This window comes from Alligator mississippiensis, chromosome 13 (assembly GCF_030867095.1).
Source record: "Alligator mississippiensis isolate rAllMis1 chromosome 13, rAllMis1, whole genome shotgun sequence".
Classification (NCBI taxonomy): domain Eukaryota; kingdom Metazoa; phylum Chordata; order Crocodylia; family Alligatoridae; genus Alligator; species Alligator mississippiensis.
The window spans coordinates 58,592,673-58,614,050 of NC_081836.1; the positions used below are offsets into that span (position 1 = coordinate 58,592,673).

At 45.0% G+C, this 21,378-nt stretch overlaps 1 protein-coding gene across 7 annotated transcripts in view; it reads left to right on the forward strand.

The window, feature by feature from the left end:
- Positions 1–3,074: 3,074 nt before the first annotated feature.
- TNRC6A (trinucleotide repeat containing adaptor 6A) overlaps positions 3,075–21,378 on the forward strand; it is a 51,604-nt gene continuing 33,300 nt past the window's right edge. For 4 of the 7 annotated variants that reach the window (XM_059716622.1, XM_059716623.1, XM_059716627.1 and 1 more), the window contains exons 1-4: positions 3,075–3,226; positions 3,348–3,395; positions 13,785–13,875; positions 17,291–17,312. In XM_059716622.1, the coding sequence (XP_059572605.1) occupies positions 3,222–3,226; positions 3,348–3,395; positions 13,785–13,875; positions 17,291–17,312 (166 nt within the window). In that variant the 5' untranslated portion in view covers positions 3,075–3,221. Of the gene's footprint in view, positions 3,227–3,347; positions 3,396–11,235; positions 11,423–13,784; positions 13,876–17,290; positions 17,313–21,378 lie in introns of those variants that run through there. The other 3 variants (XM_059716626.1, XM_059716624.1, XM_006268414.4) reach the window with 2 other exon arrangements.

A 21,378-nucleotide genomic window follows, 5' to 3' on the forward strand; every position in this document is an offset into this window, starting at 1 on the left:
CAGTTAAAACTATACTAACTGCTCTCCTCATCCTAACGGACCATGTAAGCAATTGCTGAAGTTGCTGCAGGGGTAGTATCTAGCTGTGAGTGGGTGGGGAGGAATGGGGTGGTGTGGGGGGGGGGGTGTGAGAGAGAAATCATGAATACGAGGGGAAGTTTCTAGGAGACAGTTCTTGTATAGTCCGTAGCGTGCAACACCTGGCTTGGATGCTAATCTGATGCCTCAAAATAAAGCCATATCCACTGGAGGCAGAAACGGTCCGTTTGGATGTCTGGTCCATCCCCGGCTAAAGCCCTTTTGCTTCCTACAGCGTAATGTTTTCTACTGCTTGCACGATCTACATTTAAGAGTCCTACGGTTTTGGACTTCTGCGTCTTATCCTAGAGAGGTTGTTCCAAACAGACACAAATCCCCTGGTCTTTCCAAGGCTTTAATTATTCATTTGTTTGTTTACTCTTGTGAAGCCTAGTTACGCTTCTTGCTTTAGACTAAATAAATCCTCTTTTTTTGTGTTGAATGAATGCTTTGGTTAGAGGTAGGTGCCCCCATGCGGACACTGATTCGTTTCATTATTCATATTTTTTTTTCTCTCAAAAGTTAGCGCCTTTAGACCACCAGCTGTTTTTGTGCGCTTCCTTTCTAGTAAAGTGTTGTCAGAACTGAAACCAATAGTAGAGGTTTGGTTTCTTTCTGAACCTTGTCAAGAAGATTCACCAAGTTCGTGGGCTGCTGCCTTGAGAACTGCAAGTCTGCTTTGTGGCTGCACCCCCCCGGACGGCCGGTTTGCTGTCAGACGAGCTCTGTCTCGACGCTACTGTTTGCAAGGTCTCTTCATCCCATTATACCCCTTAAAACCCAGGCCTAGCTTCCTTTATGTCAAGTCATTAAGATCATAAGAACGGCCATTTACTGGGTCAGACCAGAGGTGCATCGTGCCCAGTCGGTGTCCCCTCCTGGTGCACCTTTGACCTCCGCTCCCGTCCCTGGTGTGTTTTTCATCGTCCCAAGCAATTCATAGCGGCCTTCCTTTTCAAGGGAGGCTCATAGCGTTTCTTAATGGGCAGTGTCCCGTGGTAAAGCAACAGATAGACCTGTGTCACGCAGCTCCGGCTGAGAGTCTGGCTGCGTTTCCCCCCACACCTTTCCTTTTATGTACTCCCCATGCATGGTCCCACCAAGCCGCGGGATCTCTCGGTCAACCTCCTCCTGGCTCTGGCCACGCTGGTCATCTGCAAGATGAGGAAGGAGGCTGGCCGGGAAGTGCCCGGGCGAGGATGGTGCTGTTGTCCTCTCCGTCCTCTGCCCACGTCACCGCCGGCTCCCTCGACTCGTTCAGCGGGGCAGCAGGTGCTAGGATTGCCAAGAAGTCTCTAAATCCCCAGGAGACGGCTGAGAGGCACCCAGGAGATAAATAATAGGGCATTCATTAATAAACATGAAATGTTAAATTCATTAGTAAAAATGAAATGTTGCATCCGACGTATACAATAGTCCAGTGGGTTTTGAAAATGTCGTAGAAATGTGCATTTGCCTTCCCGACGCAAAGTCTACGCGCCGTAGCCCACGGCCGATAGATGCCAACACGTGGGCACGTCCGTCGGCGTTACGGAAACCTCCTGGAACAGATTCAAAGGGAGTTGGCGCCCCGAGTGGGCGCTGGCTGGCGCGCTCTGCTCTGTGTCCCCCTCCGCATCCCTGGTTTTGAACCCGTAACCCTCGTTCCCGTTCTTGGTTTCTTTTTCATTCGTCCTAAGCAACCCGTCGTTGCGTTCTCAGCGGCCTCCCTCTTTAAGGGGGCTTCTAGACGTTCACGGTGGGCCGAGGCCCGCGTTCGCTGAGCATGCCAAGAAGCCCGTGTTGCACCGAAGGCTGGGGGGAGAGTGACCCGGTCTGAGCATGGTTTCCCCTGCTCCTCTCCCCCTTGCAACCTCTGACGCGGAGCCCCTGCCCCTCGCTCCCCGCTCGGCAGCGACCGATGCCCCTTTCCTCCCAGCACGTGCCCAAGCCAGGTTGGCCATCGTAGAGGACAGCGCGGTTGTCCTTTGTCCTCTCTTGAGACGAAACCCGATGCCTTTAGGTCCTCTGTTTTTCTCTTCAAGACAAAATGGCGCCGGGTTTTGTCTCAAGAGAGGACAGAGGAGCAGAAAACCAGCCTGTCGTCTTTGACGGCCGCCCTACCGCCATGTCGGTCTAAGGCAGCGGGCCCACGCCAGCTAGGTTGGCCGTCGTGGAGGAGAGTCTGGTTGTCCTCTCTTGATACGAAACCGGACACCTTTACTTCCTCTCTTGAAAAGAAGAGAGGACGTAAACACATTGGGTTTCGTAGCAAGAGAGGACAGAGGAGCAGAAAACCGGACTGTCGTCTACGATGGCCACCCTACCGTCGGGCGGCCACCACAGAGGACAGCCCAGTTGTCCTCGGTCCTCTGTTGATATGAAACCCGACGCCGTTATGTCTTCTGTTTTTGTCTTCAAGGGAAAAACAGGGGATGTAAAGGCATCAGGTTTCGTATCACGAGAGGAGCAGGAAACCGGCCTGTCCTCCATGATGGTTGCCTAACGTTGGGCGGCCGTCATCGAGGACAGGCCCGTTGTCCGATACGAAACCCGGCAGCTTTACATCCTCAACTTTTCTGCCCCAGACACAAACAGAGGACAGCGAGGCGTGGGGTTTCGTATCGACGGAGCCGCAGAACAGCGGCCGGTCCCGTACAACAGTTGCTGCCGGATGAGAGCGCTGACACCGTGCCCGGCAGCCTTCACCCCCGGGGCTTCATGGCGCGCTGTGCTCAGATGAATGACGGGGGAAGGCCGCTTTTCATTCTCCACGCATCGTGCGCCTATTTTGGGGTGCAATGGTGAACCTCGGGCCCAGGCGCCCCCGACCACCATGCTCTGTGGCGGTTGCTAGGGCGGTTGCCAGGGCGCCATGTTGGCTGTGGGGGTCCCGCTGCCCCGCGGGCCTGTGGCGGTTGCTAGGGCGGTTGTCAGGGCGCCATGTTGGCGGGAGGGGGAGGCGCCCCGGAAGTGCTGCCCGGGCGGGGGTTTCTCTTCCGGGGCGGCCGGGCCGGACCCGGCCAGGTTAGGAGGAGGCAGGAAATGGCGGCGTCGCTGCAGCAGCAGCTGCCGGGGCCTCCCGCTCCGCCGTGCCGGGCCCAGGCCGCCTAGGAGCCGCGGCCAGCGCCGGGCCCGGGCCGGACTCCGAGCACTTTACCTACATGAGGTGAGGTGCGGCGCGGCGGGGTGAGGGGGGCGGGCAGGCAGGCGGGCGGGGGCCCGACACCGACCGCCGTAACGACCGCCCGCCGTAACGACCGACCAACCGCCCGGCCTTTCTGTTGCAGAGAGTTGGAAGCCAAAGCTACCAAAGACGTGGGGAGAAAACTACGCAGGTAAGAAACAAACCGCCCTGCTCCCGGGCCCGGGGGCGAGCGTGTGCGTGAGTGCGTGTGCGTGCGTGTGTATTTGTGTGTGCGTGCGTGCGTGTCCACACAAGATGCCGACCGCGCCGTCACGGAGTATTCGTGTGTGTGTGTGCAAAGCAACAGACACGCGTGCACCCGAGTGCGAAGGGACGGCGTCGTCGAGCAGCTGTGCGGCGGCGCCGACCCCGCGGCCGTGTGTCGCTCCCGCGCGGTGGTGTCATGTCGCGCCGCGCCGGAGCAACGAGCGACCGCGCGGTCGGTGGAGACGGATTCACACGCGCGCGAGTCCGTCGCCCGTTTCTTTTTGGGGGTTTTTTTTCCTGGAGACCGGCTGCGATGTCTGCCTGGAATCGCAAGGTCACCGGTTGCAAAAAGGTTTAAAAGAAGGGAAGGCAGAAATCCCGGGTTTAGACGGATCGGGCTCGGTCGGCTGTGTAGTCGCTCTGCACACGCGCGTGTGCAAATCATTGGTGGGAAGGGGGGGGGGGCATGGGGTTCCTGCTCCGAGGAGGAGCCCCTGGGAAGACGCAGCGCTGCAGGTCGGCTCCCCCCAAACTTGTCCAGTCGACCCCGCCTTAACGTCGATGAACCAGCCTTTCCCACGAGCTTCGTACGAGCTCTCTGCTGTGAAGCAACCCGTCATCCTCTGTATCCAGGCATCGAGGCCACGATTCTGCCCGTGACCAGTGCTGGAGATGTGCTGGGAGGCCGAGGGCACGGGAGTTTCAATATTGATGACTTAGCATGTGACGCTAAGACGCCGACACCAGGGTTGTGTATATTGCTCTTGTGAAAAGGCACGTGCCAGGTGTCCTAGTAGGACGATGTTTTTGCAGATACCTGCAACTCTGCTATCACGTTGGCACTGTCTTTCACTATATTCAGTTTTTCCTTCTTTTGGTTTTCCTCCATGCCCTCTGTAGGGCTAGTTACGATGAAGGGAGTTGCGTTGGGGAGGACTGCCTGGTTCAAAACTTGGCAAAAACTCAAGGGCAGCTGCTAGGACCGTATTTTTCAGGTCCTGTTTTTTTGGGGGTCTAGTCTATTTTGAAGTTTAAGTTAGCTTTATAACAACACTGGAAATTGAAGTTTCCTGTCCCTTGAGTATATCTTTTTTTTTTTTGGTAGCACCATACTCAAGAGCTGGCCTTTTGTTTAACTGTTAAATGCTATTTTATTTGGGGTGGGGTTACAATAGAATTGAATTAAGGTGCAGTTTGTATAGAAGCCTGAAAATAAAGGTAATAGGATCCTTCAGAAAATACTTTAGGGTCATTTTCAAATTGAAGGGAACAATTCTTAATCGCAGCTTAAAAACCATTTGTCTGTATACAAAATTAAAGTACGCCTAGAAAGAATGTAAATAAACTAAAACATAAGCGTTCCCTTTATGGAAAGAATACCCAGTCTATATGGTGTTAAATATTTGCTGACACGCCTGGTTTGGCTGGAAGAGCAAAGTGTTGGTTGAAGATGCACTGAAATATAATTAGTCACCAAAATGTGAAAGTCCACCAGTGCATTAAGAGAATTGTCCTAATACTTTTTGGAAAGTTTTAATTCAAGTAGTTGCCCACATCCTCTGCAGTGTTTGAATTCAGTTGCCTTGGCATTGCACAAAACTTTCAGCAAGATCTCTTTTGAAGTGAAAAGAAAATGCAGCTTATAATTGTAAGATTGTGCCAGGAACTGCTTACAAAGCAAGAAGGTGGTGGGGGGGGACAATACCTGCATGGAGCGGAGAGGAGGAGGAGGAGCAGTCCTGGTGCCAAGAGTAGATTCTGCGATGGAGGAAAGCTGCTGCTGCTGCTGCTGCGTGTCACTCTTCTGAGGGCGCTGGCAGCAGCCAGGAGGGATGAGGAGCAGGGTCCTAGCACTTGGGAGAGGAGCATGAAGCTTTTGAATGAAGAACAACGGAACGAGCGGATTAGGAAGGAAATCATAGATGCCACTCCAGCCCCCCTCAAAGTCTCAACATTTCAGTAATAGCCATTCTGTTGTTAATAGTTGTCAGTTTTTTAATACTAATAGGCCACTTGTCCTGTTGCCAAGTAACTTGTAACTATCAGCAGTTTATTCCTGATGACTGTAACCCAGGGATTTGAAACTTCAAGTTCTCGATAAGGATCTTAATTTCCAATCTTCATCCTCTTCAGAACGTTCCATCTTAAGGAGCTAAATACTACATGCTAATATTCAGTTAAACATGGGCCCCCATCTTAATTGCAAACTGTAAGTGGTACCACGTTACAAATAATATCTCAGAAGCGTGACACCTTGTTTTGATAATGCTAGTGATATGGCGCACATGCTGGCACCTTCTACAGGGGAAAAATGTGAAAGATCAGTGCTTGCCAAACAGCAGTGATAGAGAAACTGAATTAAATTACAGCCTGCAAGGAGGTATTACAAAGAGCCAACAGTTTTAAATAATGAGGAATTGTTAATTTGTATATTTAAATAGCACTTACATTTTGGATTGCCTATACCGCCCTTTAAAATATTTCCTTATCAGTACTTTAGACTTGTATACAAAGCTTCTAAAATAAGATATACTTATGGTTCCTTATTTATTAGTGCTAGAACTTTTTGCACCTGGTAATATACAGGTCTTTCAAAGCAGCGTTCCCTTTAAGGCCTCCATATGTGTTTTGTTAAAATTTCCAAACAAACTTGTGTCTCGCATTGGTTCCCTGATGACCTCTGGTGAGGTATTTCAGTGACTTTTGGGGGGAAGGAGTAGGGAGAACTGTTTTTAAGTAAAATAAGGATTTCATATTCTTTTGGGAAGATAGCAATCATTTGTTTTGAAAGAGAAGTTGTGGGAAAAGGCACTTCTTACTGAAGATAAAATTGTGCTGTGCTTCAGAAGTTTTAAGCAGAAAAACTCCATAAACTGTGAAATTATCTGAATCTAGGAGAACAATTTGAGTGATTTGACATTTAAATTTCCAAACATATGTTCAGTGTAGAATTAGTGCATACAGATAATCTGTCTTTATGTAATGATAATATCTAAATGTGAAAGGTCTTGGAGCCCAGAAGGATGAGTAGCTTTAGAAACATATTTCTGTCTGAAAATGTTCCATCTATCGTGTTACACAGTATAATTGCAAAAGAATTAAGAGGATTCTTTTTCAGTTTGCTTACCGTATACACTTGCCACTAGAAACCTTTTTAGCTGATTTGAAAGCACTTTTATGTGGTCACTGTGTCCCTTTTGTGTAGTGGGTTTTTCAGGTAATAACAGGGAGAGTACAACAATTTTAGACGTGTGGTTGCACAGTCAAGTTGGCAGGGGGATTTGGTAACAGATACTGGACCTCTGACTCTTTGCATTTTTTCCTTGACTTTAACTAGATTTCAAGGTGGCTTTACTAGCAAAGGTCAAAACTCTCCGCATCCAATGTAGGAGTGGAACAGTAGTCTCAGTGCTCGGAACAGTAAACTATTCGTCTCCAGGCTATTCACATGGAGATGTGAGCAATCTATGAATAGGGTTGTTTTAATAGCCCTGGGTGTCGTGCTTTGAACCCAGAGTACAGCAGTGCCCTGAGCCTGGGTGCAGCCTAGAATGAACTGTTAGTTAAGCAGGGGATGTTAATAATCTAACAACATGGATCAGACTTTTCATTTCCCTAGGATTGCAAAAGCCCTCCGTAGAGCTGCAATCGTAGTGGATTAAGAATAGGCCCTTACAATTACATCGGCACATTTTTTAAACTACTCAACAAAATATTAAAGTGATGCAGTTAGGCAAAAACTTGTGATTTTATTTAACTTTCTGCTAGACTAATCCTGAATCTTTGCAGCAAATAGCCAGTTATTTCCAACTAAAAGAATCTAGGAAAGCGTAAAACAGTTGGACAGTTTAAATTGAAATTTCATATTGCCTTTTAGACTATTTTGTTTAAATATAGAAGGTGCAGGCTTGCTTGCTTGTTTTATAGCAGTGTCCTCCCGTCTTGGTTATTGATATGTTGATAGAGCCAGGTACACGTCCAATTTCTTGATGGGACTAATAAGCATCATCTTGCCCGGTGACGTTTGGTTAATTGTAAATGCCCTAAGAGTTCCTTGTGTATAGGGGAAAAGAGGACAATTAATAACAAGATAATCGAGCACCGGATTTCACCTGTATTGAGACTAGTGGTTCAGTCCCAAGAGTGTGAAGGGGCGTTATAATGACAATGTAATCCAAGAAATAGCTTTGCAGCACTTCACTTCAAAGTGAACCTAATAACATGTTGGGTAGAAATCCGTTGTAGCTGGAAGGCGTCTACAAGCATCAGTCGGTGATCTGATCGGGAGGGCTCGTTTGAGAAAGAACTAGCACCATCTTGTGGGACTGATGTGACAAATGTAGACTAAGGAATGTGTTTTCTGCAGTCATCTACTTGACTTTCGACTCTTAATTTGAACATAATTTGAACGCTGACTTTCAGTGTTAGCGTCCACAAGGTAATACCATTTGTGGTTAGGGTTTTGTTCTAAAAGGCCATAACTTCCTCAGTCTAGCATAGCACCTGGCAGCTTGAAACGGAACTTCCATTTGTCTTGTTGCAGTGCAAATTAGTTTGTTGCAGTCAGGTCAGTAGTGGATACCTGACACCGCTGCTAAAATGGTGACCTCCTTTTGAAAAGGCACTGGTGGGGATGGCACCAATTTTGAGCCAGCTGACTTTCATGCTATCAAGGTTGCCAACCCGAGATTTGATTTGTATTTTTTTTTTGGTGTTTTGTTTTGTTTTTTTTACTGACAATGCAAACATTTTACAGACAGATGTTTTACATCATGTAAATGTAACTCTTCTGCCAAGCCCTGGATGGTAGTAACAAGGGCCTAGTTCAGGGATCAGCAGCCCCTGACACACATACCAGTTAGTGGCACATGGAGACATTTTCCCCAGCATACCAGGAGTTGTGCGAGGAAATTGTTTAACTTTTTCTTTTTTTAAGTTGCTCCTCCAGGCTCTCCGGAGCAGCCACAGGTCCCAGGGCTGTGGCAGGCACTGGGGCTGGAGACAGGAGAACACAGGCAGGGATGCAGTCTGCGCTGTGCTGCCTCCATCCCCGTCCGTGGGCTGGGCCCTCCATTCAAGTCCAGCCCCTGGAGGGGAGCTGCGGGTGGGCAAGGCTGGGCCTGGGGCCCAGGCCCACACAGTGCAGGTTGCTGTGCTGGAAGCTCCCAACGGGTGGGTGAGCCCTGGGCCCGGCCAGACCAACATCCCATCGCACTTGGGCAGGGGCAACAACAGAGCACGAGGGCTGAGTGCTCAGGGCAGGGTCCAGGCAGCGCAGGGGGAGGTGCTGCAGGCAGGCCAGCCTAGCTGGCCCCTTGGCAAGGCAGGAGTTGTGGGGGAAGTGGAGCTGCCCGGGGCTCTGTGGGCTTGGGCCATGGCTGGCGGGTGGGTGGGGGCACCCAGCAGCACCTGAGATGGGGCCTGGCTCGGCCCATGTGGCTCTGCAGGGGTGGGGGCGCAGCTGCCCAGCCCGTGAGGGGACACTGCCTGGCCAGGGCTGGATGCTGGGCTCAGTGTCCTCCGGCTCTGGGCTCAGCCTCTCTGCTCTCCAGGCACAGCGCAAGTAGGGCAGAGGCACTCCCAGTGCAAGGGTCTGGCCACGGGAGCCCCCTGGGCCCCAGGAACACCCGCCGTGGCTGCTCTGGCCTACCTGGGTCCTGGCCTTGCCATACTGCAGCTACTGTCCAGGGGCTGGGGCCAAGGCAGGTGCTGCGCAAAGCTGCTACGCTGCAGGCTCCTGCCTGGCTTAGCCCTGAGCACCACCTAGGGCAACTGTTCCCAGGGCTCGGGGCCCCCACAGCTTGGCCCGTGCACCAGGAGTGGCTCCACCCTGCTCGTGCTGTGCCTGGCGTGCAGGGAGGCCAAGCCCGGAGCCCCCTGAGCCCTGTGTCCTACCCCGGCCAGGCAGCATCCCCTCACGGGCTGGGCAGCTGCACCCCGGCCAGGCAGCATCCCCTCATGGGCTGGGCAGCTGTACCCCGGCCAGGCAGCATCCCCTCACGAGCTGGGCAGCTGCACCCCTTCCCCACAGAGCTTCACAGCCTGGGCCACGGCCCACCTCGGGTGCCACTGGGCACCCCAGCCCACCCACTGCAGCCTGAGTCTCCAAAACCCAGGGGCAGCCCCACTTCCTGCCCAGTCTCTTCCTTCCCAAGGGCCTGGCCAGGTTGGCCTGCCAACAGTGCTACCCCCCCACCCATGCCTCCCAGCTCTGCCCTGGTGCCCTGGTGCTGCCCCCACCCAGGTGGGATGGGGCATCCACCTGCCTGAGCCGCAGCTGGGCCCTCCATCCCAGCCCTGGGCCCAGGCTGCACCTGATCCGGGACCATCAGTGAGGCCTGAGCACTCTGGCCCTGACTGCTGCTGCTGGGGTGTCACTGCCTCCCTCCACTGGACACTGTCCTGGACTAGCGGCCCGAGCTGCAGCCGGTAGCGGTGAGAGACATTGGTGGTGAGGGAAACACCCTCTTTCTCTCTTTCCTTTTTTCTCTCTTCTTTTTTCTTTCTTTTGCTCCTCTTTTTCTCTCTTTCCTTTCCTTTTCTTTTCTCTTCTCTCTTTCTCTCCCCTCTTCGTTTTTCTCTTCTTTTTCCTTTTCCTCTTTCTTTCTCCTTTCTGTCTCTCTTCCTTTCTTCTCTCCTGTCCTTTTTTCTCTTTCTTTCTCTCTCTCCTTTTTTTCTTTCTCATCATAACATGCTTAACAAAAAAGAATACACAAGAACAAAGATAGTATATGAAGTTTTATTTATTGCCACCAGGTTTAGAATTTTTAATAAACTTGGTATTTACCATAAAAAGCAACATTTATGGTTATTAACTACATTAATATGCAGTGTGTCCTGCCATGTACTCCTCTGCCCCGGTTTTGTTTTTCTGGCATGCTGTCACTATGGCACCTTACAAGGTAGGCATTGCATTTTTTTTCAGTACTCTGTCCAAAAACTTTGCCTACCTCTGGTCTAATTCAGATTTAGAGCTTTAATAACCACCATAATAAAAGGGGGAGAATGTAATCAGTAAGAAGTCCATGAAATTACAGACAGTTGGCAACCCTGCACACTGTTCATCTACAAAGGAAGTATTAATGCGTTGTCCATTACACTGTTGACTCCTGGTCCTTACAAAGCTGTTACACTTGCTAGTGACCTGGAGTGTATGCAGGCTGCACATTTTTCACTATTTCATTATGAGATAATATTGCAATAGCAGGATTTCTGTGAATAATATTTACAGCCTTGGAGCATACTGATGCACAATTCAGAATTAAGATTCTCTGTATACTTTTAATTTTCTGAGCATGAATGATTATAAAATGTCATCCTTTATATGACATAATGTATCTTTGGTCCTTGACAAATAAAAGAATTATCCTGCTTTAAGGAGGAAAGGGAATTAACACTCATGTGTGCATCAGCTGGTTCAAAGTAATTGCTTAATCTGTCCACTCCTAGCCAGTAATATGTGAAGCTAAACTGGCAGTAGTTTACCCCTGAATGAAATGGCTGATACGTTCTTGTGATTTAGCTTCCACTTTTTGCAGGTTAGAGTAGACAAAATTGTTGCAGTGGTTTCAGCTGCACTGCAGCTCTGCTGCTGGTTGTTACCTCCTGTTTCTAAAGCAGCAGCTGCTTTAAGGGAGCCAGTCTTTAGTAGCTGCAGGAAGCAGAAAACAGCCCATGATCGATGTGACGTTCCTGCCTTACCTATGGTCTGTAGCTGCACTTGTAACCCTTGCTGCACCGACATCTGGGATAGCGTGACTCGCATTTTTTGTCAGCTTTCTGTCGCTGAGAGGTCCTCTGCTAAGCAGGACAGACCTCAAACCACACAATTATGAGTGTAATAGAGTACCAAAGAGAGGTACATGCAGGCTGTCCTCCAACCAACTTCTGATCCATGAAGACAAGCTGAATATGAGAATGAGGGGAGGCAGAAGGAAGGGAGATGAACAGATACATAAATTTATTAAGTTTGTAAGTATATAAATAGTGTTTTGGCTCTTTCATTTTGTGGGATACATCTCTGCTCTAGTCTGGGGTTTGTATGTTTGTACAATAATTGAGAATCAGTACAGAAATTGCCAAATTTGAGATGATTCAAGAAATAGATTTAAGGAAACTGCTTGGGTGACTGTACAAAACTGATCAACACCACAGATCAAACCTGCAGCAAAACCTGGGTCAGGATTCAGAGCTTCCTGGAAGGGGAGAAAAGAAGACTTTCAAATTCTCCTTTTGAAACTTGCTCCCTTCTGCCGTCTAGCAAGGGCTGCTGGCTGGGACAAGAGGAGAGGACTGGTTTGAGAGTGGTCTTTTTTTTCCTCCTAATAAAAATACAGGATTTTTGCTCGGCTGTAGGATTTTGAACACCGTCCCTGTTCGTGCTCGCTCGCTCGCTCGCTCTGTCTGTCTTGGGGCCAGGCTGGGGAAACCTGCAGATAAGTCCTGCTGCTGTTTCACTTCCATTGCTTAGCTTGTCTGGTGCTACTTCAAGGTCTGACTAGTTTGTTTTAGGGATAACTAATTCATCCTTTTAGGAGCATGCCCCAGGTTGTCACAGCCTGCTGCACTTCTAGATCACATTCACTTTCTTTCCATTTACTCCTGCAGTCTTTTCCTTCTGTAAATTTTCTCCCGTCTGCATTTTCATCTCCCAGTCAGTTGCTTCATCTCTTCAAACATTACCTCTAATTTTCTTGTTTGCCTGTTGCCTAGAAATTACTTTAAACCTTGCTACTTGTCTTTTATTACTATATTATCTTTAATGCATGTATAGTCAGTCTGCAAGTGTTTCCACCTTCACTGCTTTTCTGTTTTTCTTCAATTCATACATTACCTTTTTGATCAAAGAACTAAACTCCATTCTTATCATTAGAATTCAGTGTCTCTTAACATTTGCTTACAAAGTGGAAAATAGAATACAGTATAATTCTGCACAGCTGCATTGGTAGTGAGCTTTTTCTTTTGCAAAAAACATAAAATATTAGTTCATGTGCTCCAAACCTATTAAACAACTATATTCTTTCAAATATAAGAGACTGTTTCTTCCAAAAATGCCATGTCTCTTGAATTTGAGTTAAAAAGAAAAGGCAGTTTTGTATGTACTGTGAAGGTTGTATCCTTGTAACTGTCTTTATTTATTGCTTTATTTTCTTTGACTTTAAATTTAAAGTCAGAAAATTTGAATGAATCTTGAGTTTCAGGGTGTCTTACATTCAGAAGAATATAGTATTAATGCCACTTGTCAGTGGAAGCTGGTTACAGCTGAAAGATGGTAAATTCAGTATGTAAGAGTTTAGATTAAGAGCTAGTTCACAGCAACAGGCACAGATTAAATTGTGCCTGCCTATAAAACTAACATTGGTTTGTGAACTAAAGCTAAATTAAAAAGTGTGCTCTTCAGTTTATGTGGCTTGGTACTGTTAGTGTCTTTTTAAGAAAAAACTTGTCTGTGGGCATGGAGGAAGCAAGGATCTCTTCTGCATACCCTAGCAAACATGATATACAAGGAAAGGTTGGAGGAAGTGGGATTATTTAGTCTGGATAAGAGGATACTTGTTGGTGGGGGAAGGAGGTTGATTTGAAGGATGGTTATAAAGAGAATGGTGATAGTCTAATCCCTGTGCCCACAGGGACAGTATAAGTAATGATTTTAAATTAAAAAAAATAAAAGTTGAAGCTAGACAGTAGGAAGAACTTTCCAAGTATGATGACAGTTAATAACTTCCAATGATAAGATATTTTACTCAAACACTCTAGGTAAGCTATTCAGGTTTTTAAGAGCAGGTTAGGTAAACGCTTGTGTGGCATGGTTTAGATAGGGAAGATCCTTCCTTGTGCAGAGGCTTGGACTAGCTGACCCCCTGAGGTCCCTTCCACACCTGTTTTTGTATGGTTCTGCGCCTGAGAGCAATCTCCTGACAGTGGGTTGCATTAAACCTTCTAGCAGCTTTGATTGAGAGTGACTATATCTACTGTTCTGATCTGAAATTTAATCTAATAGAACAGAGGTGGTCACCTTGTGGCATGGGCAGCTGCTGTGTGTGGCACGTAGCAGATTGGGAAGGGGACAGGCAGCAAAGTGGCAGAGAGCAGAAAGCAGAGCAGTGAATAGGGCAGGAGAAAAGGAGTGGAGCAGCACTTGGGGAGGACAAGGGGCTAACTTGTGGCATGCCTGCCAAAAATGTTTGGCCCCATTGTAATCCCACACATGGGTTAAAAGGTGTTTGAGGTTGACTTAAAAATATATTTTATTATTATTATTATTATTCTAAAAAGAATGTAAATGAATATATAATGTATCTTGGGAGAGTTAATTACAAACTATATGGTTCAGGGATTTAGTGCAAGAAGAGGAAGAACAGTTGATGGAAGAAAGGAAAAAGAGAAAAGACGACAAGAAGAAGAAGGAAGCTGCTCAAAAAAAGGTAAGTTGATCCTTACATAAGTAAAAATATGAATCTAGGATTTAGTTTTAATGTCTGTTTACAATATTGCATATTTTACAGTTGTTAAACATGAGATGTTAAAAACCCCCTCGTTTTGAATCTATTATTGACTGTTCACAAGTAATTGTTACACTGATTAGCTTTTATTTACCTTTCCTATATAGTTTTCTTTAAAGTTAAATAAGTAAAAGTTGGTTGATGTCTTGCTTAAAGAGACACTTTCTCACAGCTTGTTCATTAAACCAGTTTTGTGTATTTTGAAATTCCTTATTGTGTTGATATACATTGTTAAGACTGGCATAGTACAAAATGTTCTTTGTGATAGTAGCTTTTAGCTGTTAGTCGTATTTTAATACATTTTATTACACTTCTGGGGGGACTCCAACTCACGATTGCATAGTCTACATTGTCTGAAGTGGATAAAATGAAAACTTTGGCAGCAGGAAGCTGTGTTTAAGATTAATAATTGTGAGAATGTTAAGTGTTATTCCTAATGCCATTTTGTTCACAATATCTTAAAAATCACTTCATATTTTTAATATAATGTTGAAACCAAATGTCTGTCATAGTCATTCATACTCAGATGGAGATAATCTTCTTACTGAGGAGCATTACTCTATTTAAGAACATATATCTTCACTTTAACGTCAGATATGCTATTTGGAAACACCAAGAATGGCTGAGTTCTCAGCATTTTATTAATTCTACTGAATGATGCCAAATGCCTAGTTTATAGCTAGAAAAATAAGAAGAGTCAGTTCTGTCATCTGCTGTGCCCTGTCAGAATAAAGGGGTTTACCCTATTCACTAGGGGAAAAAAGGAGTCTAAAAAGCATTAGCGAACATGAATTTGCATGAATTTGCCAGCGTCTAAAAAAAACACTGGGAAACCCTGTGCAGTGGGGTTTAACACTAGAACTAAAAAAAAACAAACCCCTCCAAAGTAGGAGGGTTGTTGCTTGCTTGTTTCTCCTGAAACAAAGAATTGAAAGATTTGTTCATATTTGGGGTGTTGTGAACAAAATCAAAGCAATGACAAGATTAATCTTGGGCGCCATTCACCAAAAACAGCAAAACTGGGCTTCCCCCCTTTGATGTGGTAGCCTAGTGGTTAGGCATGCCTTGGGTGTACCATAACAGGGCTTTTGGGCAAAAGAAGGTCACTACTGAAATGTTATGAATCCGCCCCCTGAATAATGTTGTCAGCTTCCCCTAAAATGGCCTTTTTGGTGAAGAAACTGTTCAGCTCTTCCCCCTCTTCCTCCCCACCCCCAATTCTCTATTTTGCTATCTTTAACCTTTTTTTCCCTTCTTTTTTTGAAGTCATGAGTAGCTTTTGGCTCTTTGATGAATTTTCTTCAAGGTGTTGGATCCCTGTGTGCACTGGCTGTCTCTAATCGCCATGAATGTTTAGCTGACTTTTTAAAACTCGCCCCCTTTTTAAAAATTTCTACACAGAGGCTTAGTGCTAGAAGTCAGTTGATAACGTTTTAACTTCCCTGGCACGTCTGACCACTGTGAACAGATGAGTCTAGCAAGTCGTCCGCTGAGATGCTAAATATTGCCTCCTTTTTCTGTCGCTCTTGAGAGGGTGCCAGAATAGTGACTTAACGATCAACTTGAAACTCATGCAGTCGTAGCTGTGGCAGTGATAAAAATCCAGCCTTAGGCCTGCTGTAGCTCCCGGGATCTGTAGGTCAGCCAGCGGGAAGTGACAGGGCTCTTACTGCATTAATATGCTGCTGCCAATAAACCTGTTACACAGCTGCCATAGGAAGGTAACTTCAGTATAGAGTCCTCGTGTCCTTAAATGAGCCATTTTGCAGAGTTGCATGGGGGTTGGGCTGGGAGTAGGGCAGGTGGAGGGAAGCACTGAATACTGGGTAATGGCAGCTTTGCTCACACATTGAGTTTTTTGGTCATCATAAGGAGTTCTTTTCACCTGCTTGCCTGTGGCATGCTATGGGGTCCCTATTTTGGTAGCAGTTTTGAGGGTTGGGGGGAGGACCGAGCCAGGGGGTAAAGGTGAGGTAGGCAAGTGTGAGCTCGGTGAGTCCATGCGTTGCTGTGCTCTGCAGCGGCAGCCCTTCGCGTGCTTGCACTTCTTTCATTTCCAATGGCTGGAGTGGTTTTTCTTTTCTTCAGAAGACAATTTAGAGAGGTTGGCTACATTGGTGTCCAGAAAAATGAAGAAAACATAAGAAATGCATCAGAAATGATGAATTTCTTGGAAAAGAGAGTCTGGGCTTTGTATTGTACTCTGCCTACATATTGGGCAGTATATAATATATCTTTGACCACATCATTTTTTGACAAAAGTAACAATACAAACCTTTTAATATGAAATACAGTATTAACAGTTAATGTACTTTTGATTTTTTTTATCAACACGAATGTGGACATGGCACTAGGAGTGTTAATAATCTGACCATATAATGAACCCTAACTGCACTGATCTTCAAGCCTAATAGTTCTCAAATCTGTCAGCTTTCCCCCGCTTCTCCGGGGTCGAAGAGCAGAGCACGACAGTGAGAACTATTAGTAATGAGCTGTAATCCATTTAAGAAACATGGTAGGCTTCGGGCCAGTTGCTGTAACACGAACCATTTCTGAATGCCTGTTAAAGGGCTCTGTCACCTATATATCGCTTTAAAAACATTTTGATGTCTATGTTGCATGTAGTATGGAAGATTATTACAAGTTGTCTTCAGAGAGAGAAATAATTTTGTTTCCTTTGTGCTGCTGAGAGAATATTATGAAGAATCAGGCTTGCCGTCTTCCCTTGCATAGTTAGACCCGCACAACTGTGGAGTGAGAGGGGAAACTTTCCGTTACTTTGCAGCGCAGCTTTATCAGTACAGATTTCTTGTTGGCTGTGTCCAAGGGCAACTCTAAAAGTAGCTTGTGACAACTTTGTGAAAAGTGAAGATTTTAAATTTGCTCTGCCTCTGCCTTTCTCCATGTTCCCTGGTTTGCCTTTTGCTGTTGCCTAACCAGGGGACCTTCCCCCACCCCCATTTTTCTTAGCTAAACTAAAACCTTTTATGTCAGGTGTCTTATATATACTAGGTAAATAATCACCACTACTTTTTTAATCATTTTAAAGAAGCATAGTCTTTGGGATTGTGTATGAATGTTCATGTGTCACATACAGTTGTCTCTCAGATTCATTCAGCCTTGTATAAAGGTTAAACAGCCTGGTAGGTGGAAAGAAACAACAGAGCTGAAGACCGGTAAGGGGCTGTAGAACGGGGGAAATCTCTTTTCAGTTGTTCACTTAGCTATCAGAACAGTTTTAACAGGAGGGTCAAGCCGCAGGATGATGTTAGAGTCTATAAGTACAGGCAAAGTATCAGAAAATCCAAATGATTAACATTATTTCTTTTTATTCTAGGCCATTGAACAAAAAATCAAAGGTAAGTTGCTGTAAAACTATTTATTTTATATCTTCTTTCTGGGTTTTTTTTTAATTGTATTGACAGAAATTGGCTGTCTAAAATGTTTTTACTACTGAAGGGACAGGGTCTTGGGAGATGTACAGACAGTGCCAACAAGGTGTTTGTAGGTTCCCCCAAAATGTCATGGGAGGGCACGTGCTTCCACTCGTCAAACTCTCCTTTATTTTGGCAGCACCATATATAGGTCCCTGCACACTGCATTGTCGTCCTATTCTTCCCTTTCTCTTCCTTTTCTTTCTCGGTTCATTTAAAATGCACAAAAACATTTGTAGCCTCCTACCGATTCAGTGTTATTACAAATCAGATGATACAGTGTGTCTGTTTGAGGTAGCTCTTACTGATGTCCTATTAGTATAATTAGGGTTCAGAGTGATAGAAAGGCAGGTGATTAATGTGACCATCTTTGAAATTAAATACTGAATTTGGAATTTAAATTTCCTGCAAAGAATTAGTGTGCTCATGTCTACAAGCTCTGACTGAGCTCAAGTGCTCAAAACCATATGGGAGTATTGCAGGGTTTTTTGGATATTTGTACTGTATATTTTACGCTTCAAGTACTACTTTTTGAGAGAGAGAATCATTGTTTTCCTCTTTGTGCTTGTTTAACTTCTTTTTCATTCTAATTCGGATCATATTAGTTAAGAATTTGATAATTACTGTGTATATATGCATGGGGCTAATGTAGTTGTTAAATTCTGTATCTTTAGAAATACTGGGTTTAATTAATATTTAAACTTGAGACACATTCCTAGCAATTTGTCAAGGATAAAATGTTGTGTTAGCCATGCTAACTTGAGATTCTCCGCGTACAAGTGTTTTCTCCTTTTGCTACCCGATGTAGGCAGCCCTAGTTCCAGCTGTTTTGAGGTGAGCTCACATCTGGTTCTCTCAAATTCTAATGGTTGATCAGTTTAACATTTGCTTACAGAAAAGCTGACTGCTGCAGGGTAATATGCTCCTAACATGGAAGAATGTTGTACAGGAGGAAAGGGGATTTTTTAAAAATTCATAGCATACGTTAGTTTGAGGCAAGAGGAACTCCTGCATTGTGCTGTTATGGAGTCTTCAATGGACCCTTCTGTCATTAGTGAGAATTACAGACCGGTGCCCAGGAGACCTAGTGTCAGATCTACAGATGTCCTGTGAATGCTGCATTCATTGATTTCAGTGGATTCCCTTGCCTAAATCGGTGAGGTTTTGTGGCAGATTTTGGACATGGGCCCTCATACTTGGTGAAGAGGTTAGACAGCATCCTGGGAGCTTCACACTTAATAAATATTTTCAATTAATTTTTTTAAGATCCCTCTTTCAAACAGTGCATGAACTGCATGCAGTGATTTCATCAAATGCAGAATAAATCCTTCTCTTGTCTTCACAGCCACTCCTAACATACCAAGATTTTAAGATAATAGGTATAAAATCCAGCAGCATTACAGGCCTGCAACATCTGAGCATTATGAATAGTGTCATATTTGCACCATGCTGTAATAGATTAGTAGATTGAGAAAAACAGTGAAGGACAGGCTAGGGAAGTGGTAAATATTTGCTTTAAAAAATGTAATGTTCACTTTAAATACATATCTGATATGTGTTGCCTCTGAATTGATACAGTGATGCTCACAACCAAGGAAAGAAAATGTAAGACCCTATAGCTGAAAAGAGGAAGAAAGGAGTTGATCTGTGTCTTTAGACTGCTTGATTGCCTTTTCAGTACAAGGAAATAGTTTAATTGGGAAGATTAAGAAGACCTTTTTTGTTAGCTTTTCAATTTTTGTTAGGCAAGATTTAATGCAAGTCATTAACATGGAAGCAAAACTCTAATGTTGCATTATGAGTAAAACTGTTTAAGCACATGAAAGGTAGAGGGAACTAATTGTAAACTCTGCTGCAGTGATCCATTCTGGTTGTCCTTGTCAATAAGGTAGGGATGTGATGAGATTCAGCCATGGAGCTGTCTTTAAACTATGATTTGTCACACTCAGAATTTGTCATTTGTGTAGTCCAGCTCGCTGATTCAGCAGTTCTGTCTGCTTGTATTCAGGATGGAAATTTAATAAATGTTTTTAGTTTTGAAAGTTTCCGTCACGTTAATTTAATAAGTTCTTGATTATGCAAATGAGTTGGAGATAGAATACAAGAGTATAAGATCTGTTAACAATTTATCTTGTTTCTTGTTGTAGAAAAGTTGCACTAAAAGTTGTGGTGCGAGGAAAAAGCTATTGGTCGACTCTAAAACCCATAGCTAGGATCACTACTTGCACCATTTTTGTCCTGATAGTCCCAGAACCCAGTCATCATAAACCTGAGTAGGAAAATAAATCTGAACTATTCATTACCTCCGGATGGAATATAGTACTCCGATTTACATTGCTGGTAAATTTATTATACCCGTACAAATGAAAACGAATAGTCGTTTGATACTGTGTCATTGTCTCAAAGAGTGCACATTTCCTCATGCAGTTGGATTTTAAATTAGACATTCACCACCTCTTTAGGGAATAGATATATGTTCAGCAGCTAAAACTGCAGACTCTTCAGAGGAAGGGCACTGTCTTCTATGGATTTGTACAGCATGGGGCACACCAGGTCTCTGATGCCATTTGGGGCCCCGTGGGCATTGCTGTAATATAAATTAAGGATTTGGAAAGTGCTTTGAGACTTTAACCAATTTTAAAGGTGCTGCAAGACTGCCTCTACTCTAACTTACAGCTTTTTTGCCAAGCAATTGTGTAATTGTACTTGCATCCGATACTACTCAAATAAACCTACTCCTTCATCATGAGTATCCCATTTATAAAAAATGTCCATTAACTGCACAGTGGCTGTACAAAGAAAATGGCTTCAGACCCCAAACACTGGACGAGATGAATTTATGCAGAAGAATGAGTTGTAATGTGAAATTCCCTTTCCATACTGCACTTGCACATATATTAACAAGGCATACCTGAATGAAGTAGTTTATGCACCTGAGCAGTGGGGTTAAGGCTGATTTTCCTGCTGCCTTTGGACTGTTGAGTATTTGAGAGGGAAAAAAGTAAGCTAGATCATCAGTTTAGATAGTTTTTAACTTGCCTTTAAGTTTCCCAGTTTTCTAGAAGGACTGAGTTTAAAGCCACTGCTTTTGCTGCAGAACAATAAAACTCCAGATCACCATTGCAATAGAAAGTGCCTTTAAAAATAGCTGGGTAGGGAGCTGAATTCCTTTTTCTCACATTTCCTACCTTTGAAACTCATCTGTGTGCTCTGTGACTGTACTGAGAAGTTTCCTGTTTGACTTGCATAACTATGCTTTTTTCCTTATTGAAAAAAAAAAAACGTTACCCTGGCTTTTAAAGCTTGAAAGTACAAAGAAAAAGTAAACGGATCTCTAAATACTGGCTGTTTAAAATTACCCATCTGCGTGCCACATAATTCACCTTTCTGCAGATCTGCAGGGGTTAATGAATTAGCAAACCGTTAAGATATTTTCCAGATCAGCTCGCTGAGCTTACAGCTGCGGCCATTTTTTCCACAACGAAAATTCTAGCAGTACATCTTCCGTGTGTCAGCTCGAAAGCCAGACTTCCTCTGTTTGCCCTTCAGCATTCCCGAACTGACAACTCTTTGGGGCATGACGTGCAAGGACAGTGTAGTGCCATGCATTTTCAAGAGGTCAGCTTAAGCAGAAATAAGGAGAGAAACATTGAAATGACAGCCTGGTGCTGCTCTGTGTGTGGGGTAGTGGCCGATCTGATCTTCGGGAGCTGATTTTGTTTGAATGAGACTGTTCTTTCCATCTGCATTAAAGTTGTTCAAACAGCTGCCATTTTTTTTTATTGGAGGGGGAGTTTAAGTCACTGGGCCCCTACTCCAGAAGTTGGCAAGCAGCACTCTTGTAGCAGTAAAATGACACCATGCTTCTCCTCCATTTTCTAATGAAATCTGCAGAGTGGGAAAGCAACACAAGTTGGAAGCGTCTTTCTTTGGAATCTCTCTGTAAACTGTAACTGCAGCTTCCTCGGGCTTGTGGGTTTTCAGCAGGTTT